The sequence below is a fragment of the Microcebus murinus genome, chromosome 25 (genome assembly GCF_040939455.1).
Source record: "Microcebus murinus isolate Inina chromosome 25, M.murinus_Inina_mat1.0, whole genome shotgun sequence".
Taxonomy (NCBI): Eukaryota; Metazoa; Chordata; class Mammalia; order Primates; family Cheirogaleidae; genus Microcebus; species Microcebus murinus.
In genome coordinates this window covers 12,280,160-12,306,482 of record NC_134128.1, presented here as the reverse complement: position 1 = coordinate 12,306,482, position 26,323 = coordinate 12,280,160, and the positions used below count along the sequence as shown (strand labels likewise).

At 38.8% G+C, this 26,323-nt stretch overlaps 1 protein-coding gene across 1 annotated transcript in view; it reads right to left on the bottom strand.

Moving 5' to 3' along the window:
* Positions 1-17,865, bottom strand: part of CUBN (cubilin) — a 234,572-nt gene extending 216,707 nt beyond the window's left edge. The window contains exons 1-9 of the mRNA XM_012753774.3: positions 17,571-17,865; positions 17,048-17,177; positions 15,741-15,836; positions 15,102-15,140; positions 12,821-12,922; positions 12,082-12,185; positions 5,800-5,926; positions 4,510-4,672; positions 818-949 (exon numbers count right to left, since the gene is read on the bottom strand). Of these exons, the coding sequence (XP_012609228.2) occupies positions 818-949; positions 4,510-4,672; positions 5,800-5,926; positions 12,082-12,185; positions 12,821-12,922; positions 15,102-15,140; positions 15,741-15,836; positions 17,048-17,177; positions 17,571-17,683 (1,006 nt within the window). The 5' untranslated portion in view covers positions 17,684-17,865. The remainder of the gene's footprint in view (positions 1-817; positions 950-4,509; positions 4,673-5,799; positions 5,927-12,081; positions 12,186-12,820; positions 12,923-15,101; positions 15,141-15,740; positions 15,837-17,047; positions 17,178-17,570) is intronic.
* Between the last annotated feature and the right edge of the window lie 8,458 nt (positions 17,866-26,323).

Genomic DNA, 26,323 nt, shown 5'->3' with positions numbered 1-26,323 from the left:
ATCAAATACTATGAACTAGACCAACCAGGGGTCTCCTAGCATCAACACAGAAAATGTAAATATAAAATGTCACAAACAAATAAAATTCCATAAGTAAGAAAAAGAGCAACAAGAATTAGTAAGGTGATTTCATAAACAATGTTCCGGGTTGTTTCTAACGACAAAACAAATATGTATGGAACTACTGGGAGATTTAGAAAGTGCTGACACTGAGAAAGTTGACATTTTTTAATCACAGTGACTCTGATGTTCTTAGAGGTAAATTATTATAGAGGTCCAAAGTACTGTTGTTTCATGTTATTAAAACATACATGATTTCAGTTTATCCTTTAGAACTCCCTGAACTTCTTGGATAGTAACTGAAGTAATTCAATTTAGATTAGAGAATAGTAGTATTGACTTCTTTCCAGAAAAGAAGGAAAACTAACAAGCATTATATGCCTACTATGATGCCTGTGATTTAGTTAACTTTATATACAAAACATCTCATGACTGCACTACATTAATAAATTATTTGTGGAAATAATGGAGCGGTAGGTCCACGATACACACAGATAATTTTTCAAACTCTACATTATGTCAGTGGCTATTTCACAGTTTGTAAAGGCTTGTTGTTTTCCACTGATATTCAAAATTTTTTTATTTCTTTCCTATAATATAATTGAACTAAGGTGCCCTGAATCCACAAGATAAGCCAAGGTTTCTCCGCTATTCAATGTCTCTCCTTAGACAGAAATCATATTTAATCATAGAGCACAAGATTCTGTTTTCAAATGCGTGTGTTCCCTGTAAAGGTGTCAGGAAGTTGACACAGCACCTGGTGGACAGTCCTGACAGCGGTAAGACCCAGGTGTATTCACACACTCAACAGGGGGAACCACAGAACAGCCGCCATTGTTTATCTCACATTCATCGATATCTTCGCAAATGTATCCATTTCCTTGCCAGCCTAGAAAAACAACAAGATTTGGAAGGTACACTCTATAGACAAGTTCACAAAGAAGAAATGCAAAGAGTGAAAACATGCACAAACCCACTCTACTCAAGGAACTACATAATAAAATGAGATATGCCTATGAGATTGGCAAAAATTATTTCAAATTCTTAGAATCAAATGCTGGCGAAGAGGTAGGCAAATGGGGTACTCTTATGTACTGTCAGTTGGACATTAAACTAACGTAACCTATTTAGAAAACTTACTCTATTGTGATAAAATTACAAGTATATTAAGATGTAGGTACCAAGGATGTCTACTGCAGCACAGTTTAACAGGAAAAAACCCTTAGTGGTCAATAGGCACATAGCTGAATACGTTATGACTCATCTATACTAAATACTAAAAACAATTTTTAATAATATCCATACACCTGCATGTGTGTGCGCACATATACTGAAAGAAATTTTCCATATATGTTTTTTTTTTTTTTTGAGACAGAGTCTCGCTTTCTTGCCCAGGCTAGAGTGAGTGCCGTGGCGTCATCCTAGCTCACAGCAACCTCAAACTCCTGGGCTCAAGCGATCCTCCTGCCTCAGCCTCCCGAGTAGCTGGGACTACAGGCACGAGCCACCATGCCCGGCTGATTTTTATATTATATATATTAGTTGGCCAATTAATTTCTTTCTATTTTTATGGTAGAGACGGGGTCTCGCTCAGGCTGGTTTTGAACTCCTGACCTTGAGCAATCCGCCCGCCTCGGCCTCCCAGAGTGCTAGGATTACAGGCGTGAGCCACCGCGCCCGGCCTCCATATATGTTTTAATTAAAAATATTACACATTAGAATAATATGCAGAGTTAAGATCATACTCCCAATTTTGCGAAAGAGCTTTTTAAAACCCTGCACATGTGTTTATGATATGTTTATAAGACTGAAGGAAAAGGTAGAGGAGAGAGAGAGACCAAATGGCTAACAGTGGTCCCATTAGGAGAATGAGACTGAAGGTGAAGGAAGAAAATACCATTTTACTTTAGCGGTTGCTTTTTATTCAACTGTTACAGGTTTGTATTTTACTTTTATAATTCACATTATGGAAATTATAATAATGTTTAAAAACTCCTAAAACCTTCAAAATACAGGCAGTCCCCGGGTTAGGAATGACCCGACTTCTGGCATTCCCTACTTACCAACAGGCTCCCAAGGCTCCCCATAAGGATAATTTACGGTTAAATAGTTAAATTAACAATTTGGGAACTAGTTTCTTCCCTGCGTGTAAACAACCCTGCATGGTGTAAGTGGTCCGTTGGCGCAGCATCTTTACCCTAGCGGCTAGTTACAGTGTTTATATAATACGTCGTTATAAATTCAATTTTGTGAGTCTATGTTTACCCTTATGATCGATCATGCCTGCAAAGCAAAAGTCCCCTGCAAGTCCAAGTGAGCCTGCAGTGAAGAAAAAGGTGATTACGACAGAAACAAGAGTAGAAATAACTAAGCGTTCGGAGAAAGGCCAGACAGCGTCATTCATGGGGAAAGCACCAGGCTTCGGTCACTGGGCTATCAGAACAAGTATAAAGGATAAAGTGGAAATAATGGAACATGTGAAAGGCAGAGCTCCAGTGAAAGCATCGGTTACTGCTAAGCAGCATAGTGGATTAATTATTGAAATGGAAAGGTTGTTATTGATTTGGTTAGAAGATCAAAATAAGTGTAACTTTACCATTAGCCTAGCATTGATGCAAGGTGAGTGTTAACCTTTAATATTCTTTTTTGAAATTTCTCCTGTCTCCTATCTAAACTTTTTATATGAGTTTGTTTTTATGTTCTGTTTGAATTTAAAAAAGAGCACTATAGTATTATAACGCAGGGGTATCATTATTATATTATTACAGTATTATACTATATTAGTATTATCACATATGAGCCATTATAGTGTTGTTATTATTATTATTATCATCGTATATGCACTGTTATGTTCATCAGGAATCGAGTTACATACAAATCTAACCTGAAGACTTCTCAGGAACATTTCTTGTCCATAACCCAGGGACTGCCTGTATCTATATTCTTTAACCTAGGTAGAATCTCCTTTTAAGAATCTAAGAAAATTACCTTATTTGTGCATGACAAAATGAGTGCACAGAGAAAAGTTGGAAAGAAATATGGCCAAATATTAATCGTGGTCCTCTAACTGATAAGAGTATGAGTTTTTGGGGTGGAGGATTTTTTTCCCTGTTTTTGTAGTTTTCTTTATGTTTTATAAGCAGCCTATACTACTTTGATATTCAGGAAAAAAACAGGGTGATTAACAGGAAAACACAAAGCTTTTGTCTCACTTATAATAAAAAGAAGAATGTAAGAACACATTGCCCATTCTCTAATTTAAATTACTTATATTTCTGATTTCTAGTTTTTACAGATCGTCACTGACAAATTACCTTCAAGAATGTGATTAATTGCAAATTTTGCTTGCCCTTTAGAACCTAGAGGTAATAAGTTTTTTCAATTTCTCTCTAGTTTTACAAGACCTAAACATATCACATGCAGAAAATCACTAAAGCAAAAGTGACTAAGCGAAGCAATGTGTGTGTGGAGTTCCTTGGTAATGGACTATTCAGCAGCTCAGCCCAGATCCAGAGTCAGGCAGACCTGGGATTGAATCCCACCTGCCCACAAGCTATGTGATCTCGGGCAAGTTACTCAACCTCTCTAAGGCCCAAGTTCTCATATTTAAAAATGTGAATAATACTAATTCCAACCATGCCCTTTTTTGTTGTTGTAGTTGTAAGAATTAAAATGAAAATCGCTTATACAGTGCTTTAATGACATTTTCATAAAAGAACAACTGCCATTATTATATTGATGTGCCACCGTCTAAGAACACCCAGGGAGTACTGAGAGGCCTTGTAAACTCCCTGAGGTCTGGCTAAGGACTTAACAGCGCACCCAGCACAGTGCTTTGCTCATGGTAAGAGCCTTACAGATATGTATTGAACAGAAGGTAACTGATCTCGTAGAGTAAGAAATACACTTGGATTCAAAACCAGGCTGTCTTCGATGAAAGAGCCCTTATTTTCAGCCACTCAACACGCGGCCTTCCCTGGAGATTCAATCTCTGTGGGGGCGGCAGGGGTGCTGGAGAACCCTGTTTACATCTAGGCCACAAGGTGCTCCCAAGACACACCCAGGTGAGAACTACTGGACTGCAGTGGGGGCACAAAAAGGTCAAAGAATTTACCCAAGTTTACTAGGATGAGAGGTGGGACTAGAGTGTGTCTTTGGATTTCAAGTCTAATCAGTTGGTTGATGATCACAGCAGTACAGCATTTAAACTTACAAACTCTTCGGGGCTAACTCTGCCCCCAAGGTTGACTCTAGCCCAGTTTTGGACAAACTTCCCACTTCCGTTGTAGCACTGTTATAACAGTAACATGGTCTTGAGCAGAAGTTATGGAAACAGGACATGAAACTGGATTTGAACACCTCCTAAGAAACAGCCTTCTTATCCATCAGCAGAAGAAGAAAATCGGTTCTGGCGCCTTGCCGGCCTGGCACGTGGCCCCGAGCACGTACCTGTCGGACAGGCCCCACAGTAGAAGGAGCCCTGCGTGTTGAAACACTGCACGAGTGTGGAGCAGGGCGCGGGCTGCAGGCTGCACTCATCCCTGTCCAGCGTGCAGGCAGCGCTGTTCGGCGGGGACGTCCACCCGGCATCGCAGACGCAGCTGTACTTGGGCTGGCAGGATGACAACGGAGTGAATAGAGACAATCACGAAAACGAGCAAGAAGAGCCTTTGAAAATCTCACCAAACCCCACACTGTTTATCCTCTAGCGTTTCTTTTTCCACAAGGCCAATCCAGTGGCTTCTCTTTTCCTTCCCATATGATTAAGCATTTAGACCAGACCATGCAAAAAGGGAAACGTCTTTATTTCAGAGTCACAGAAACCTATAATTTATCCCAAAGATGCCAGGGAAAGAGCAACAACAATCCAGAACCGTAAGTCAATATAATTAAAGTCAATCAACTCAGCCTATGCTTTTTAGAGGGAAAAACACCCATGTAGGCACAGACCTTGGAAAATCAATTCTGTTTGTTTCCTTTTTGAAAATCTCTCTCCCCCCTACCTCCCACCCCCATTATTGGAAGGGAGCCATTTTCCATCACATGGGCAGAAAAAACAGAAATAAAAATAAAGCACTGAAGCTCTCTCGAAGAGCCAAGCCGGTCAAGACTGGGAGACCTTGAGAGTCAGGAGTCAAGGTCATTGGGACCCAGGCAGGGCTGGGGAACCTGTGGACTTCTAAGCCCTTAAGTGTGGCCTTTTGACTGAATCCAAATTTTACCGAACAAATATTTTTATTGAAATGGGTGTAGCAAGAAAAATTAAGCTTTTCTTGCCTCCTTTGGTGCTTAAAAAAGAACAATCTTGAAATCAGAAGGCCACAGGCCCCCCATTGCGCAGGGCCCTCGGGGAAGTGGGTTCTCAGAGCGTGCAGCCTCTCGGGGGGCTCAGGCCAGAAGAAGCCAGACTCCTTAAAACTGCATGCTGCCAACAAGACTGGGCCTCTCGTGTCTCCATGTCTTGTCGTGGTAAAAATTCACAAGGCCAAGAGAAGGTCATATGCCAGAGAGATTCTTGACAGAATAATAAAAAAATGTTAGTATTTTATATAATGAAACCCTAACCTCTGGGTCCTGTTTTCTGCATAGCTCATCTCCCTTCTTCGTCTGTGTCCTGCTTATGGGCAGGAAGTGGTTTCACCTCTGCTGCTCCAGGCACTGCCCGTGTACAGCTGGCACAGGATGAGCAACTAATAACCGTGACTCCCTTAAAGCGGTCATACATGGGGAAGGACCCACCTCTCCAACTTGCTCTCGGACTAGATCCTCGCAGATGCCGTGGACACACAGTGCTTTGGAGCCCCCTTCGCAGTCATTGTATTTGGATGCACACTGGGGTCCGTATGTGTCAGGCGAACATTGACAGCTGTTGGTGACACAAGGGCACAATGTCAGGGCTTATTTTAGGGTCAGTGCCTGAATCTTAGCAGCAATAAGAACAATAATTCAAATTGCAAATCAATGACGTTAAGGTGGAATCACAAACCAGCAATGCGGATTTACTGGCTAGAGTCTTAGAAGAAAATTATTCCACTGTGCTCTAAGCAGTGGATTGAATAAATACGTTATCTTGATAAATGCAGTGTTAGAGAATCATGACGTGTTATCTGACAAGCCTAGCACTATAAATTCTTCTGATATCATGTTATCAAACAGCATTTGCAAAGGTCAGAAGTCTATAAACCAAAGGTTACGGAGTTAGCTCAAGAAGGTAAAGGGAGAGTTCAGCAGGTCTGTTCATTGTTTGTCCAGCTAGACCTGCCAATAAGCGCGGATGACCTTGATTAAATCTGTAACTCCCACATGCTCTCTAGGATTCTATAATCCCACACACAACGTGATGTCTACATCTCATAGTATATGATAATTATTTTTACGTTACAAAGGGCAATATGTCTTCTATTCATTAGTGATGTGGTAACACAGTCACATTTCTTTCATAGTTACATTTTTTTTTTTAATTTTTTTTTTTTTTTTTGAGACAGAGTCTCTCTTTGTTGTCCAGGCTAGAGTGAGTGCCGTGGCGTCAGCCTAGCTCACAGCAACCTCAAACTCCTGGGCTCGAGTGATCCTTCTGCCTCAGCCTCCCGAGTAGCTGGGACTACAGGCATGCGCCACCATGCCCGGCTAATTTTTTATATATATATCAGTTGGCCAATTAATTTCTTTCTATTTATAGTAGAGACGGGGTCTCGCTCTTGCTCAGGCTGGTTTTGAACTCCTGACCTTGAGCAATCCGCCCGCCTCGGCCTCCCAAGAGCTAGGATTACAGGCGTGAGCCACAGCGCCCGGCCTCATAGTTACATTTTAATTCACAATAAAATGTGATAATTATCTAAGCTAGCAGTCGGTGCTTGTTACCAGAAAATTTCAGTCCAATAATAAATAAGCAAAGTTGTCTTAAACCACTATAATTCTTAAAGTTGCTAAGTTAGCTTTATAATGGGAATTTGTAAGGTATGAATATGTGAGCTGGGAGGAAGAGGGAGGAATTGAGCAGTCACAGAAGCCTGGGCTTATTCGTACATGTCTGAGTACATCTATGGAGAGCCAGGCCCAGAGGTCACCATTTGCTGGACTTGAGTAGCTCTGGTGGGAAAAGCCATCATGGAGAGAAATGACCTTCAGTGCCAGGGGTTAGAGACAAGGAACTGGGAGCACCTGCATGGCCTGGAACCATGAGCTCATTTCTGAGAGTTCTGGGAAAAGGACCATTCTAAGAGGCAAAGAAGCTCTTTTAACAATACACATTGAGCTATAGGCAGTCCAGCTAATGTCCACAAATGACAACATGTGAATGACAGTGTGGGCAATTAGAGTTTGGCTGTTTGAGAAGCATCTAAAGCCACACTCTGGGCACAGGACTTTGCATGCCCACGGTGGGCCCCAGACACACTGCTGGGGTGGCACCTTTTGGCGGTTTCTAAGGAAGAGGAGATCAATGACTATGGGCAGAGGTGGACAGTAGGAATGGGGTGAACACCATTCAAGCACTCACATGCAGAGTGGCCAGACTTAGCAGATAAAAATACAGGATGCACAGCTAAATTGGAGTTTCAGATAAATACATTTTTTGGTATAAGTATGCTCCATGCAATTTACAACATCACTGTATATTTATGTAAAGGCTGTTTCATTAATAACTATATTTCTGAGCACTCCAAGATTGCCTTTCTCATTAAGATAAGGTCACAGATTAATAATAATAAGTGATTAACTCTAAGGAGAAATTCAATTATTCATTCCCTACCCATTGCTATTTATCGTCTCCTCATCTCTCTCCACTTCCCTTCTCATGTTTTTCCCCTTTCCTCTTCTCTCTCCTATCCTTACATAAAATGTTCTTACAGAGAATTTAATTAGACTCTTGAGGATTATAGAACTTTAGACTACTTCATATACATATTTGAGCAATTGGATCCAGGAGGTTTCACTGCTAAAAGTTTATTTCACCATCACCCCACACACCTGCCAAATGTTTTTTAAAAATCTTTAAACCAACTGTTACTAATTCTCTAAGTCTGTTTTCTGTGTATGAGAGATCTGAGTGTTTGGGACTCTCTGGGACAAGACTGCCCAGGTTTAAATCCTGATTATTCTTCTTAACTGTTCACTGCAGACAATGTACTAACTCCCTCTGCCTCAGTTTCTTACAAAATAATGGTGGTAATCTATGAGCACCATGTTCATACTGCAGTCTAAACACATTACCCTGTAGGAGGTGCTCTGAAATTTGTGTCTATCTTATCACTAATTGCTTAATTATTGGAAAATGACTTAGGATTTGAGAGGAGATTCTGGCTCACGGACTTGCAGTTAAACCTCTTCTCTTTCTCTCTGTCTTCCTTCTCTCTTGCTATTGTCACTTGGAGATGAGTAGAAGTTAATCCTACATTCTTCTCCAAACAGCTAAAGTATACTTCTTTCATTCAAGCTTAGATAATATGAGAAGAAAGAGAAATGGAAGAAGGAAGCCAAGTATCCTGTAGGCTTCCTTGCCTCGATCCTCAAAGACAAGTATTATTAATCCCATTTTACAAACTCATATTGCCCACAGAAGATAATGAATAGAAATTTAGGTCTGTTTGACTCCTGCACTGTGGTTTCTCCATATTAAATTTCTATGTTCTGAATGGTAGAGTTAGTAGGAAGACTCTGCATTTTTATGTCTTTTTCATATAACAGTGTTTACATGCAAAATTAATTCTCAAGGTGGCAAAAAAGTAGTTATGTACCTCCCTAAGTGAAAATAAAACCCATATGTGATATTTTTAAAACTAACTTACCATCATTCCTGCTAGAGTTATTAGTTACTGATTTAGCAGAAGTCATTTTTGTAATGACCGTCTATTGCTGATTTAGGTCCAGCAGAATAGAGCTAAGCTTTTCTTTGAAAATACTGCAAGTGCATTTGGCAATTGAGAAGAGGTCAAACGTAGTCAGAGTTTAACTTGTGTTACAGTCCATGTTAGAGTCCTTTCCACTGACTAACTGAAAGAGGTGATGAATTTAATACCTAACTACCACCTGAGCTAAACACAGATTATTATCATTATTTAAACTCCACATGTTGTAAAATCCAACAGGGATATGTATGGAAATAGATAAAATAAAAGATGCTAACCATCATTGTGCTCCTGGGGAAACAAACAAGCTCAACATTTTTTTTTTATTATAAAAAGCCTTCTAGACCTGAGCCCTAAGTATCTAACCGGCACTATCCATACATGGCAAGTTTGGATCCAAGGGCTGTCTTAAATCCAAAGTAAGCAGGGAAACAATAAGAATCAATTCTTTAGAAGAAAGAGGCAGTAACAGCATTCAGAAGTGGCAAAATATCATTCTGTTCGCTGTGAAAAGCACTTGGGGACAAGATCTCAAGCCATAAGAATCAGCGGAAACAGATAACGTTTTTTCTTTCTCTACAATCATTATTCTAAAAAAGAATGAATGGTTGAAGTTTCCCAAAGGGGTTTCTAGCTTCAGTGAAGACAGTGATTAACAAGGATTTAACCTCACATAATTAATAGAAATCAGGAAAGTACCTAAATGTCCACTGTTTCATTACACACAGATTCCACAAAGCAAGAACTTAATCTTATGCTCATGTACATCTTTTCATTTTCTTTCATTCCTTCTAAGTCTCCAAGATATGCCTGAATTGGGGTATTTAAATTATAGATAATTGAGATATAAAGCTAACTTAGTAACTTTAAAAATTTAAACAACATTGCTTATTTGATTATTATTGGACTTAAATTTTCTAGTAACAACATACTCACTGCTAGCTTAGGTATTATGTAATAATTATTACACGATATTAATTAAAATGTGACCATGGAAAATAATGTGATAACTGGAATTTATGAGGCTTCATAAACTATATCCATATCGGGAGGAACAGACCTGATTTAAATGCCCTTCTCTCTGATGTCCTTCAGCAAATCTATAAAGGGCAGAGACTAGAAATCAGGATCATTTCCACAGTTGTCAGCACAGGGTGTTTTTTTTTACAAGAGAGTGAAAGAGAGAATTTGATCATGCTCTTACAAAGTTGGATCTGCCGTTTAGAAATGCAGCTTTCAACAAATAAATGGTTCTCTCACTCTCATATGTGTGTATCTGAACAAAGAACTCTAACCTCTGACATGCTGCAATTAGGTGTGAATGTTAAAGTTGTTGTTTTTTTTTTGTTTTTTGGGTTTTTTTGTCCGTTTTGCAAGGAAAAAACATAATATGCTGAAAACAACAGCAGCAGCTTTGGCTTGGTCTATGGAACTCAGGACACTTGCAGAGATTTGTCATTCTGTTGGCCCACAAGACGTCAGAAGACAGGGATGATAAAGGAAGCCCGGGAGTGAAACCTAATCTTCAGGACATTCCTAGATGTCAGGAAGGTCAGAAAGTATAAGTGCTGGGAGTCAGGACATTTGCCACCGATATCCCCAAATAGCAACTCACCCTGATAAATGCCCATAGCAGAAATCAGGAGATAGTGTGTTCAAGGAAATGAAAGTCCCACATTCTGGACTAGCCCAAGCCCCAGTGTTTATAAAAGCAAGGGGCAGGGAGTTCATTAAAATAAGAAATGAAATTCTGAAAGCAAAATGCTCTTTAATAACATAATCTGAATTTAAGTCAGAAGTGGTTAATTTTGTTTTTTTTATAATGATTGAACTCATAGACATATCTACCTGAAGTTTAAATAATTTGCATTTATAACCTGGAATGAACAAAAGCTTCAAAGATCAGATCAAAAGGACAAAAGGACCAATTTAATGAAAAGGGAAGGATTGTGACTGCTTTTTTAGAAAATAGTGTAACAGTGATGGAGATAAAAACAAAATTACTGTACTCATTTTTGCTGGAAAGACCAGAATGGATATTGTTAAGAGGAAATTGAAGAACAAGATAGCAGGGACTCTAATAAGAGAGCAAATAATTGCTCTTTAATCCAGTGAGATTATACCCTGGAGTATTGAAAGAATTTGTTCATGTCATAACAGAACCAATTTCTTAACCTTAAAAACCGCAAAGTACAAGAGACCAGCCAATATATGGGGAAAGACAATGTCTAATTTAAAAGGTGATTTTAAAGAACTATTCAAAAGTAAGTTGACATTGGTCTTCCATAAATTTTTGGACTTGATTATTAAAAAGATAATGTCTGAACCAGCATGGCTTCGATTGCAATATCCCTAGAGTACGATGGGACCCAGAGGCCCTGTGATGCCAAACTCAGCTTAGTAGGGGAGGGGAAGGTTTCCCGGAAGGGGCAATGCCTGAGCTGAGCAGCAGAATGCTGTGGACAAGCCACTTGACAAAATAAATTAAAAAAGAAGATAGAGCTGTATGATGATTGTGGTCAGGGACCTTGTGGCTAATCAAAGAAAAGCAATGAGTGTTACTTCATTCATTGAGCCACAGTTCGATCTTTGATTTTATTATGGTCAACATTTTGACATAGCATTGAATGAAGCTATTCTTACTCAAATTACGAGCTTGCTAATATATGGAACGTGCATAGCAGTGGTGCGCTGCTGTGGCCGGGTGTCCCTTTTCTACTTAAAAGCCTTCAGTGGTGCCCCTTCAATGCTCTGGCTCTTACCAGTGCTTCAGCTCATCTCATACCATGCCATCCTCACTCTCTGTGCCAGTCGTGGTTGCCTTCTTCCTGTTCTTTAGGGATGCTAGAGAAAGGATTTCTTGTCTATGGCCTTACCACCTGAACATGCCTGCTCTCGTCTGATCTCAGACTCTAAGCAGGTTTGGCCCTGGCTAGCATTTGGATGGCAGAACAAGATTTCTTTTTAGGGTGAGAATAGAGGACCTGAGGTTTTCTTCATCTAAGTAAAAATAGCTATATATGTTAAATAAGAAGAGTCACATATTTCCCTGTGGGGTACCTAATTTTGCTGGTAAATACAGATAATTTGGGATGCTCTTAACTCTGGGATGTTTTAGTCCTTTAAAAATGTACTTGATATTTACCAAAAAAAAAGAAAGAAAGAAAAGTGTTACCTGTAACTCCCCAATGTATTTATACACGTGGCTCCATTCTGGCAGCTCAAGGGTGTTCCTGAGTAAATCTCACATTCGTTAACGTCATCTGAGCAGAGAGGACCCTGTAGTCACATAAAGAAAAAAGTCAAGTGCCAAAGGTCATAGAGGTATCTGGGGGCTAATATTCATTTGATATGTTCAAAGATTTACACACAGATGGTAAATAAGTCCTACAACACTAATATTAATCTCCAGTTATCCTTCCTCCGGAACTCAGATTTGACCCAATAGAATCAAAGAGCTCTTCATAAGATCATAGCAATCACCCAAGGAGAATCCTTATCCCAACTGAGCCATGGCTGGGAATACCTACTTAAAAATTTTTTAAACGTGCATGTTGAGAAAATTTTCACCATTACTAGAAAAAAAGGCAAGAAAATTTAGAACAGTCTGTCAAGATTTGTTCAGTACTTTCTAAACCTGAATAATTTAGTTTAATGCTAACAGAAATATCGTGTCATTCCATGTAGTTATTCAGTTAGGTGAACCTCTCCTTAAGATGGCTTGGCATTCAGTGGGTTATATAATCATACTCACCACTGTTTGGATTTGGGCATACATAGTATAATTCATTCTGATTTGAGAGGCCACAGAATCCTAGAAACTTTGGATGGAGAATTAAATATGCTTGTTTGATTCCAAGAAAATCCAAGATGCTGACTCATCATCACTTTTAACCAAACACAAGGTGACTCACCTTCCACTGTGAGGGACAGATACAGAAAAAGGACTCATGCAGATTGAGGCAGGTTCCACCATTTTGGCAGGGATTGCTGCTGCAAGCTTTTTTGTCAACTGTCTGAAACAAAGACAGGACAGTCAGCAGCAATAAAAGGCATGTTTCAGTACAGGTGTATATGTAGGATTACCTTTTACTCCTAGTCAATGAGGTCCTCTGCCAGACTTTAAATCAATTACTAGCGTTCTTCTTCAAATCAACTGTCTTGTGACAAAACAAGAAGTGTTTGTTTCCTCTTATCAGTCCTATTGATATTCCTTAACTCTTTACATGCTTTTAACCATGGGTGGGATGAAATAGGACAGGAGAAGATACTCACTTTACTCTTGGGAAAAGTATTGTTTACCTGAGAAATATACATCAGTGGACAAGAGTAAAGGTTTCAGGTGTGGAAATAATAATGGAGGCTCCTATTGCACTAAGAAAATAAAAATGGAAATTCCGGTTCTTTGAGCTGTCATTCTTATCTTTGGTACCTCCCGGGTAAGCCTTTGAAATATGATCGTCTTCTGCCACCCCTCCTCTCAGGAGTTAAGATGACTGAACTCTTTTCACTCCAAGTCCCTCTGTTTGAAATGTGGCCAACTAAGATACACTCTTCACCCCGAGCTCACCTGACTGCTTTCAGACCCGAGTCACAAACAGACCTACTTTTGTCTGCACAGCCTGGAGAATCTTATCCTATGTCAGCTACCGGTTCCAATCTTAAAAGATTTTTAATGCCTTTGGGGGCAGAGAAAACTTCTTTAGAGGGGTAAAGTCATTATACAATGAAAGTTACTTTATTAATTTCACCAACAGTCTAATCTTCTCCTTCAAAAAGTTGAAATAGGGGAAAACGATTCATTACATTATAACTATTCATTACACACACACACACACACACACACACACACAGTGGCTCACAGAAAAAATCAAGTCTGTTTCCTTAGTTTTACAAATGAAATTGAGAGACAGAGGATAATCAACTGACTCAGTACCATTTATTGCAAACCTCATTCCTTCTCCACCTTTGTCCTAAATTAGGAAACTATACATGCAAGGGTCTCTTTATGGATCCTGTTTTATTCCATTTTTCTGTTTGTCTCTCTTTGTACCAGTAGGACAATTAGCTCTGCCCATCCAAGGACACTATTAAGAACATTAACCATAAACTCATTAGAGGTTTTTCTGTCGTATAAAAGCAACATTGTCAAGGGGATTAAAAACTCAAAAGCCTGTGGGGGCCCAGAGGAAATGAAATCAGTTAGAAGTCAGGAGGAAGACAATAGGGAGTGGCAAGGACTGTAGAGGCCAGAGGGCACTGGCCCTGTCCAAAGGCACACTGGCATTCACATTGGACAATCATTAAACACTCTTCCTGACGGATGGGGCAGGGAGGACAGTCTGAGCTCACTTTGACCACGGCCTCCAGTTCTTGACCTTTGGTAAGAATAATGAGCCTTCCAGGAGACTGCAGACTCCAACGCTGTCTTGTTCCACAGACTATTTCTTGCTCGTTTTCATTCCCTCAACTACTCTGTAGAAGGACAATGGCTGAGGGGTCAATATGTCATCAAAGTGGAGAAAGGGAATACATGAACTTGCTCGCCAAACTTAAAATACCAAAAGTAGAGGCTAATGCTTGAAGAATAATCAAAACACATCAAAAATACTAGAGCAGGGATTCTTACCCTGGAATCTACCCACTCTTATGCAAAATTTTAAATATGGGGAGGTTCTGTGCATTTCTCTGTGTAAAAGGTTATGGCTTCCATGAAAGTCTTAAAAAAGGCCAGCTACCTACAAAAGGGGTTAGAAGCCTAAGTTTACATAGTTAGACCAGTTTACACGCATGTTGTAAAGTTATACAACATTTGCTCTAAGAAATTGTCTGTGTTTAATTATCAGCAGATGTAATTTTAAGGAAATTTGGAATATTTTGTGATTCACCCCAGAACTGAACTTAATGGTGACATGGTTAAAGGGTGACTGTGAAGGAAGCACACGTGGGCTGCAAACTCAGGGTCAGAGACATCACATGCTCAGTGACCTTGGGCCGGTCACTCATCTCTCTTAGACTCAGGTTTCTCATCTGCATCCTGAGAAGCCTAACCTGGGCTAAGAATTAAATAATGAGAAAAAGGAAGCCCTTGATGTTAATCAACCATCCACCCTTAAAATAAGGATGCCAGCACTATCAATGATTCTGGTATATATTCTGGAAAAGATGTTAGATATCTCATAGTATGGGACTTACCTGCTGTAAGTCTTGAAGTTTTCTCTCAAGATCCACAAGCTAGGAGTGGGTAAACAAAAAAAAAAAACAAAAAAACAAACAAAAAAAAAGCTGCAATTAGCTGGTTTAAAGGCATTTCACATGTGACGTTACACCCCTGCCATATATTGCTACTACCCTCTGCTAGGGACTCACTTCATCAATTTGTTCCTGTTTTTGTTGCCTTTTCTCTCCTCATTCCTCTTCCCCTCCAGGATTCCCTTCCTTCCTATTCCCTTCCATCATATGGATTTTTTTTTAAAGATATTTTTTAAAAGAAGTATGATTCACTGAAAAGTTGACTCCACTTCTCCATACACAGCACTCGTGGAAATTTTTATAAACGTCAGTGATGTGCCCACTTCACCCACCAGAACGTTGCTACCAGAACTTGAGCAAGGCCTGCACATGCAACAAGCCCTTGCACAGCAATTCCCACCTTCCGCAATCACTTTTATGTCTTGCATTAGGGCTGTGTCATTTAAGCAAAAGGCTCATAAAGACGATGCTAAATCTCTAAAGGGGATACAAAATTGGTATATTCCCTGCAAAATGGTTGCTCACAAAGTTGAATTAAGGAGAACCCATTTGCTCATATTATGATGTGGATGTCAGACTCACCTTGGAGTTAAGCTGATGGATTTGACTAGATATATTTTGAGGCAGACCAGCTGCATCCCTTTTTAAATCTGTAATATCATCTTTGTTTTTCTGGATCTAATTTTTAAAAAAGAAAGAAGAAGAACACTGGTGAAAAAATCATGTATATCTTAGATGAATATAATAAACTTGAGTAGTAGTCTATTCTAAGCACCGAGATCTTGCCTATTATTATGAAAACCAAAACAATGCCATGTATAATAAACATCAGACTGAAATAGCCATGGCATAATTCCACCTACTCTTTTCAGTAACAATATATCAATGTATTTTCCACCTGCATTTTTACTTATAATAACAGTTTATGGTGCTAATTAAGAAGCCTGGCTTGGAATTCGACTGTTTAGGTTTTAAATCTTGGCTCAATCGTTTATTGCGTGTCCTGGGCAAGTTATTTTAACTGCTTCCCGGGGTTTCTTTACCTCCTTTATAAATAGAGTGATAATGAAGCCCACCTCACTGGGAGTTGTGAGGGACCAATGAGATAATGCACAGAAAGTGCAAAGCACAGCGAGTGGCCACAGGAAGCCTAACATTATGAGTGCTACATCACTGTGATGTAGTAAATATTGAGGACTGAAAACATTTAATAAGGCAGGAGAATAATTGGCCGATTCTGTTCTGTGGTAAAAATAAACTTTGTCTATAACTAGGCCCCTCCTTCCACTCCTCCCTTGCAGAGGACTTCCAGTTCTACCCTCTGTGTCCTCTCTGGACTAGGGTACACTGCCCTGTACAAGGAGCCACTTTCTGTGGGCATTACTTGCTCTACCCACCATTAACCTTAGGTCATTGTTCTTTACAAGAACACATCTTACATCCAACTATGTTCTCTGTGCCAAAGATTCAAGGTACACCAGGGAGAGGGTGGGTGGGGGGTGGTTGAAGGCAGGTTGATTAATGGGTACAATCTGCAGTTAGACAGAAGAATTAAGACCTAGTGTTTGATAGATCAGTAGGGTGACTATAGTTAACATTAATCTATTGTACATTTCAAAATAGCCAGAAGAGAATAATTCAAATGTTCTAGCCTAAAGAAAAGATAACTATTTCAGGTGATGGATATCCCAATTACCTTGATTTGACCTTTATACATTATTACGAATGTATCAAATTATCACATGTACCTCAAAAATATGTGTATCTGTTATGTATCAATAAAAACAATAATTTTAAAAGATTCAAGGTACAGATTAATATAGACCTGTTCAATTAATTTACCACACACGGATATACAAAATGACTTGAAGATATTTCCAGTATATTACCTGATGCAAACATTCACCAAGGTCTTCATCATTTAATTTAATTTTTCCCAAGGATCCAGTTCTAAATTCAATGTTTTGGGATGACCCGGTAAGAAACACTAAATTTCCCTTCTCTGTAGCCAAACGAGGCCTATATAATTCAAACCAAAGAATTCATCAGTAATTAGCATGTATAATTTTTAAATCAACACAACAAAGTTTCCCACTGAATAACTGACTATATACATCTTCACTTTGTGATCATCTCAACCAAACTGTTCCTATTCATCTGCCATTTCTTTCTTTGCAAATTTCCTGGAGATGCCTCCCAGTAATTTCATACTTGGATTATGTGCGAAATGACAAATGAATAATTTGTGTGTATGAAGGTAATTCCATACATCTATCTAAATTATTTTCCCTGTTTGCTTTTTGACATCATTTTCCTCAAGAAAAATCACACCTTTGTTTGTCTGGCTACTTGGGAAAACTTGTGAGGAACTACCCAAGTCCATCAGCAGGAATGATTCATATATTTACTTACTGTTGGAGATCAGCATCTCTGTTTTGTTGCTGCAGCTGAAGTCCCCCGGCTTCACCATCTAATTCAGCAAGTGTAAATAAAGTAACCAAACTAAAAAGAAAAGGTGAGGACATATTCCTCACCAGCCACCTGTCAGGTAAGAGGGTGGCCACTCCAACCCAGTGTGGGAGTTTGGAGAACGACAAACCAGGCAGATGCACTTTGACCCATGGAATATCCTGTAACTTTTCAGCTTTTTCTTCTTTGCCCTAGAAGGCTATGTTATTTTTTCTTTCCAAGGGATGTAAATGATCTTAGATCTTCAGTACTCTTCAACTTGTGGGAGGTCAAAATCTACCGTAAGTGATGCACAACTTAATCATTATCTGTTTGACCTTTGAAACAGTAACGAGAAGCTTTGAAAACGTGCACTAAAACAACTTTTGCTTTAAGAAGTAGCCACCTTTCAACAAAAGTAAACTTGGTCACATTTACACCTTTCTCTGGTTCTCCCTTTCCCCGGCTCCCTTGTGGCAGAGTTCCAGTTCTGCTCAGTGCTAGGAAAACTGAATATCCATATGCAAAAGAAGTTGGACTCTTACCCTGTAATATATATAAAAATTAACTCAAAATGGTTCAAATACCTAAGGCTCAGAGAGAAAACTATAAATCTCTTGAAGGAAAACATAAAGAGAAAGATTCATGACCTTGGATTCGGCAATGATTTCTTGACACCAAAAGCACAGGCAGAAAAAAAAGAAAAAACCGAAAAGAAAAAAAAAGAAAGAAAGAAAGAAAAATAGGCAACCAAAAGATAAATTGGACTACCCAAAAATTAAAAACGTTTGTGCATCATAGAACACTATCAACAGAATAAAAAGGTAACTCACAGAATAGGAGAAAATATTTGCAAATCATATATATAATAATGGGTAAATATGCAGATATACAAAGAACTTTGACAACTCAACAGTATCTACAACAACAAAACCTCAATTTTAAAAATGGGCAAAGGAGCTCAAGAGACATTTCTCCAAAGAAGATATAAAAATGGCCAAAAAGCACATGAAAAGATGCTCAACACCAGTAATCATTAGGAAAATGCAAATCAAAACCACAATGAGATACCACTTCATACCACTTTCAAGATGTATATTATTGAAAAAAAAAAACATAAATGTTGGTGAGGATGCAGAGAAATTGGAATCTTGTACACTGTGGGTCAGAACGTAAAGTGGTGCAGCTCCTACGGAAAACAGTATGGTAATTCCTCAAAATATTAAACATAGAAATAACATATGATCCAGCAATTTTACTTCTCGGTATATACCTAAAAGAGTTGAAAGCAGGAACTCAAATAGATATTTACACAACTATATTCATAGCAGCGTCACTCACAACAGCCAAAAGGTGGAAGCAACCCAAGTATCTATCAACAAGATAAATAAACAAAATGTAATACATACATACAATGAAATATTATTCAGCCTTAAAACCATGGGGGATTTTGACAGATGCTACAACAAGGATAAACCCTGAAGACATTAAGCTAAATAAAATAAGTCAGTTACCAAAGGAAAATTACTTTATGGTTCCACTTACATGAGGTGCCAAGAATGGTTAAATTCATAGAGACAGAAAGTAGAATGGTGGTTGCCAGGGGCTGGTGTAAGTAAGAATAGGGAGTTATTATTTATTGGGTATACTTTCACTTTGGAAAGATGAAAAAAACACTCTGGTGATGGATGATGATGTTTGCACAATATGAATGTACTCAATGCCAGTAAACCATAAACTTAAAATATGACTAAAATGGTGAATTTTATGTTATATATATTTCATAACAATTTTTAAAACTTGAAACCATAGTTAGGAAAATGGGATAGGAACTGCTTGCTATAGAAACTGTCTTAGGAGCAAAAAGAATACATTTGCATCTAGATTCTCTGGTTTCAAAAATTCAGATAATCTATGAAAAACTTTGATGTGTCTTAAAGAGACTGTGCAGCTGGTATTATGACAAAATGTAACAGTTTTACACCTGTTCTCTTCAACCACTACAATACAACAAAAATAGCTTGCAAGTTGCTGTTTACTTGAGCTTGTACTGAGGTCAAGAGATGAGGGTTTTGTTGTTTGTTTCAAGAAATGGATCTAATACATAAATGATATTTGGGGTTGAATACATTTCTTAACAGTTACAATAGTCCAAGTCTCTCTTCGACCATTAAGCTATGTGATCAGACCACATCATTCAATTTAAAAAATCAAACATAACTTAATACTTTTAAAAAACTTCTAGGATCTAAGACACAGGGGGAAAAAAAGACTTCAGGATGAGGGTTTTAGTTCTAACTCTCAACATTCATGGGCAGCGACTAGAAAAATTGGGGAGGGGAGCTATAGGAAGTTTGAATAAAGACAATACATTTTTTTAAAAAGAAGAAAAGGAATTTATTGGTATGATAGAACCAAGGGAGAGATAGATTGTTTTATGGTATTGCCCCAATGAAGTGATTCATCCCTGTCTAATTACTGTTAGTAGTGACTACAATTTCAAGCTCTCACTATGTGCTAGGCATTATATTGAGTGATTTATATAAATCATATCATTTCACCCTTAAAACAGATGAGGAAATTGTTTTTTAGAGATGAAATTTTACTCAATATCTCCACATCTTTACTTTCCACTTGAAACTTAATTGTATTTGGTTCCATTGAGCTCATATTTTTAGATACCTAATTTGTGCCAGACTCTGCTATGCATCAGGTATGGCAGTTAATAAAATACACATATTCTTGTCCTCCAGGAGCCTGAATTCTGGAGCAGAAAAACAAGAAAAAAAAAAGTAAAGAGATAGATGGACAGGGTAGTTTCAAGTAATGATGTTGAGAGGAACATAAGGGGGTGACGTGACACCCTCTTATGAGTGACTAGGGAGAAGGGACATACTTTTAGTGAGTGGCCAGGGCAGGCTCACAGTCGTCAAGATCTGAGAAACCTTCGTCTCAGCTCTAGGAATCTTTACCTTTCACCACCTCTGTGGGACCCTGTATGACAGCTGTGGAATCTATCAGGACCACTACTTTCCATTCTTCTAGCCAGATGATATGGCTTGAGGGCACGGACCACTGATGTCCCACTGTGCTGAGAGTACGGAAACCACTGGAGGGTGATGGAAATGTGCTACACCTTGGTTGTAAATTCAGCTGTTGATGTGCTCAAACTGTCCATGAGCACACAGACCATTACAAGGAATTGAATTTGAGGAACTATAAAAGCTCCACTCTAAAGAAAAATTTCGGCCGGGCGTGGTGGCTCACGCCTGTAATCCTAGCACTTTGGGAGGCCGAGGTGGGTGGATTGCTCAAGGTCAGGAGTTCGAAACCAGCCTGAGCGAGACCCCCGTCTCTACCAAAAATAGAAATAAATTAATTGACCAACTAAAAATATATATACACAAAAAAAAAAAAATTAGCCGGGCATGGTGGCGCATGCATGTAGTCCCAGCTACTCGGGAGGCTGAGGCAGTAGGATCGCTGAGTCCCGGAGATTGAGGTTGCTGTGAGCCAGGCTGACGCCACGGCACTCACTCTAGCCTGGGCAACAAAGTGAGACTCTGTCTCAAAAAAAAAATAAATAAATAAATAAAATAAAATAAAGAAAAATTTCTAGGTAACTACCATTATATTGGTTAATATTCACGTAGTTATGTAATCTCTTTGAGGACAAGGACGATAATATAGAACAGCATAGATTGCAATATTTTTGTTGTTGTTGCTGTTAACAATTTGAAGATGTTTATTGAATTCTATTTTTGGTGGGAACTAACATAACATACATTTATTTATTTAGCACAACCTTGTGAAATAAGTGTAACTTGATCAGAAGCACTTTTCTCTTCCTAGTCCATTTCTGAGGACTAAATCATCAACTTCTTCCACTATAATTACTTCTTGCAAGAGTTGGGCACCAAGTTTAATTTTCTCCTCTCAGTATAGGCAGCAATTCACCATTTTCTTTCAATTCCTTAACAATATCCAATCCTCCAACAAGCTCCCCTGCCACATACAGCTGGGGGTACGTTGGCCAATTTGAGTAAGTTTTTAATCCTTGCCGAATATGTTGCAATACTTTGTCTGGGATACTCAAATCTTGACTGCTCTTAGATTTTTTTAAACCTTCCAAATTTCTCCTAAGTAGTCTTTTGTATCTGGTTATTTTCATTCAACATAATGCTTTTGCAATTCATCCACACTGCACTGTGTATCATCAGCTGGTTCCTTTTTATTAGGAAGCAGTGTTTCATTTTGTGTCTATTCCCTAGCTTGCTTACCTATTCATTAGCTGATAAACACTCGAGTTGTTTCCAGGTTGTAAATAAAGCTGCTACAAACATTTATGAATAGGTTTTTGTGTCAACATATGTTTTCATTTCTTTTGGGTAAATACTAAGGAGTGGGATTGCTGAGACATATATTAAGTATATTTTTAACTTTATTAGAAGATGTTAAACTATTTTCTGTGGCATTTTCCCATGGCATGCATGAGAGTTCCAGTTGCTCCTCATCCTTGTCATCACTTGGTATTTTCAGTGTTTTTATTTTTAGCCACTCTAGTAGGTGTGCTGAGGTATCTCATTGTGATTTTAAGTTATATTTCCCTAATGACTGAAGATGTTGGGTATTTTTTGTGTATATCTGTATGTCTTCTTTGGTCAACTATCTGTTCAGATCTTTACCTATCTTTAAAAATTGTAGGGTTTTTAAATTGAACGTATGAGTTCATACAGTTAGGATACAACTCCTTTCAGATATATATTTGGCAAATATTTTTTTCCCCAAACTGTGCCATGTTATTTCATTTGCATGAGAAAATTTTTCAAGGACCAAAATAGGTGAAAAACAAAAGAATGCTTTTGGAGTGATCCCACATTGTATGTTTCCATGTGAAAATCTGGAAAAACTAAAACTATATTCATAGAACACAGACCAGAGGTTGTCTGAGGCCAGGAGTTGGAGAGGAGACTGACTGGAAGGAAGCATGAGGCATGTGTAAGGGTGATGGGAATGTTCTATATTCTGATTGGGGTGGTGTTTATATGACTGTATAAATTTGTCAAAACTCATAAAACTGTACACTTAAAATAGATGATCTTTGATGGATGTAAATTATAACTCAATAAAACTGTTTAAAATGATTTCTCGTATATATTTGTAAACATTTCCATATATAAGCACGATATAATACTAATGTTGACATTAAATTAAATGCTAATAAAAGATGTCCAATAGCTTTTAAATAAATAGTTAAAGGTGAAATTTATCACAGTGATCCAGGTTTGTTTGAAAGCTTAACAACTTTCTATGGGAGTAGAGAGAAAGCTTGACAATGTGAAATATTTGGCAAGTTTAAAATAGGATAAAATAGGATGGGTTAGCATCTTCCAGCACAAAAGACAACTCAAACTCTCGGAGCTCTGAACATAACTATTTTCATGCTTACATTTTCCTAAAGATCACTGGACTCATCAAATCTTTCTAGTGCAACAGAAAAAGTCTCTTGCATGATCATAATAAAAAACTTCCTCTTTTACAGGATTTTCCTGTTTTATTAATGTGTTTGTCATTAAACAAAGTAAAAATAATCTCCACTCTTAATCTAGGAATGCAATTCCTAATTGTCCTTCATTTTAGAAAAAAAAGAAAGAAATATTCTTTCAAGGTCTGACTTCTGGCGATGAGTTAGGGAGTTTAAATCCAGCTCACTTATTCAACTCTGGCTCAGATCAATAGACAAGTCAGACTGTCTGCATTCATCGACTCTGTGTAAACAATATAAAAATCAATTCCTGTTTCCATCGCATTACCATTCATTCTGTTTCCTTACTGTATGCAGAATGTCTTCCACAAAGATGAATTAAAGTAGTTGTAGAATCCATGACCTTCAGAGTTAGAAGGTGAATAATCTCCCCTCCTTCAAGGTAAACATTCTAGAGACCTCAAATTCCATCTTTCATTGACTAGTAAATCTCCTATCTCTTCCCTAATCCTCATGTATTCCACTAATATTCTGTATGCTCCCTTTACATATTAGCCATGCTATAAGATGCTAGAAATGCAAAATGTAATAAATGGCAGATTCTTCCCCAAAGGCTGGCTTGTGTCTAGGGAAGACCGACCATATGGTTAAAGGGCTAAGAGCATGGGCTCTGACACTCATTCATCTGGCTTCAAAATCCGGCTCCATCACTTACTGACCATGTAACCTTGTTCCTTCATCAATAGAACAATAATAACAGCACAGAAGGTATATAAGATGTTTGGCCCATATGGTCTATAGCACATAGTAAGTGCTCACTAAATACAAACTGTTATTATCAATATCACGTTAATAATATTTGGGCTCCTTAATGCAAGAAAGAAAAAAAAAGATGGAAAAATTCAGAGTTGACTTTAAAATCTTGGGTACAAGGAGAAGCAGGAGTGTCTGATTCTCTCTTATAAAAGAGGATTCCAGGGTGGAGAGATGAATTGGGAACTTTGAGTGAGGAAGATGACAGTTGACCCAGAGTTAGGGATGTGAGACTAAGGTAAACTGCTATCTGAGAACAAGGCAAGGTGACTCAGAAGCAAGGAATAACTGCACATTGGTGGGTCGAGAGTGAGATTAGATATAAACCCAAGTGTCTTCAAGAGCAGGCAATCCAAACAAAATAGTCTCTTCCTTGAGATGGAGCTAAGTCAACAGGGCTTTTTTATGGGGTCCTAGCAAACGAAGCCTTTGGACAGGGAGGGGTTTGCTCTGGGGATTGCTCAGTGTCGGGAGGAGACCAAGTGTGACAGCACCCAGAAGAGAGCCCTTATACACACTTTTTCTGTATTCATTAAAACTGTCAAATCCTAACACTGATAACATCAATGGCATTTTGCCCACTTTAAGTGCATAATGGTGTCTGCGGTACTCTTGATTTCTACTCGCAGCTTTTACTCTCTTTTGTATCTTCATCAAGGCACATGCAAATGTGTTTTGCTTTGTGACTGATATCACACGCGGTACATGGCATTCGGGTTGTCTGTTTCTCTGTCTGAATGCTCAGTGTACTGCTAATCCATAATTCATGACCTGCTGACTTCCTCTCCCAATCCTGCCACATGGTCTCACCTTGCTCTCCGTTCATCCTGGCTGCACAGCCTTTTTTACAGACACCTCAGCTCCCTACTTTTCCTCCTTCCCTTCTTACAAAGAAACCAGAATACAGTCATAAGAATTATCCTCTCCTTTCATCTTGGCACAATCCTTGCTCCTTCTGAGCCACCCCGTTCATCGTATTTATATTCTGAACCCTCAGTTCCACCACGACCCCCCTCTTAAATAAGCCCCAACACAATTCATAAGTGAAAAATCTTGTGGTCATCAAAAACGTACATGGAAGTAAATCCCCGGATACTAGAATTTCACAAGAGGGGAATTTTGGGTTGAGAAGGGATCACTGTAGTTAGAACACTGACTCAAGGCCAAAACAAAAACAAAAGCAGAAAGCTTTACTGGAGAGCAACACAGGAAAGAATGAACTCTGCTTGGGAGGGCAATGCAGGCTTCCGGGAGTCCATCTGAATCTTAAAGAATGAACAGTTCTGCAGGTAAAGGAGTGTGACGAGGAGTCTCAGGCAGAGAAATGGTGTATACAAAGCTTTCCAGTAGAAAAGAGCTCAGCAGGGCTAGACCAGTGTGTGTATGTGGGAGATAAAATTTTAAACGTGAAACAGAAGCCAGATTTTAAAAAAAAAGACCTTGCAATGTCATTTTAATGATCTTTGATTTTATTTACTTTTAATAAGGGAGAATTATGAGAGAGTCTCTTAGGAAAGAGATTAACAGGGTCATGTTTGCATTTCACAAGCATCCCTGTGGAGCCAAGTCTCAGACCCAGAGGTCGTGAAGAGGTTGGAATACAGCTGAAGATGTGATCTGGGGAGGCTGCAGTTAAGGCCGTGGGCAGACAGAGGAAGAGAGAGTGAGAAAGATATTTAGGAGACAGGATCCACTACAGAAATATCTGAGCAGTAAATACTTCATTAGAAATATTAGAAGGACTAGTTAACACTCAGGTTTCTTGCTTGGGCAATTGGAAGGGTAGAGATGCCATTAGTGGAATAAGAGAGAATAATCAGGGGAAGAAGATTTGGGAGGAAAGCAAGTTCAGATATAAATACCTGGCGCTCAAAGGAACACCCACCACTCTTTGCTGCCTTACAGCCACACTGTGCAAGTGGTTTAATCATCTAAGACGCGTGTAGGGAAGAGCCAGAGATGGCCTAGACCACAACCTTGTTACTCAAAATGTGGTCCAGGGACCTAGCACAGGCATCCTTCAGGAGCTTGTCAGAAATGTAAAAGCTCAGGTCCCACCTCTGGAGCCCATTCTACGAAATGAAGTATCCCAAGAATGGAAAAACGAGCACCACATGTACTCACCAGCAAATTGGTATTAACTGATCAACACTTAAGTGCACATGTAGTAGTAACATTCATCGGGTGTCAGGCAGATAGGAAGGGGGAGGAGGGGATGGGTATATACACACCTATTAGATGCGGTGCACACCATCCGGAGTATGGACACACTTGAAGCTCTGACTCGGGTGTGGCAAAGGCATTATATGTAACCTAAACATTTGTACCCCTGTAATATGCTGAAACAACAAAAAAATTTTTAATTAATAAAAAGAATTAGAATCTACACTTTTCAAAGATCCTTGCAGTCCTCCCTCAC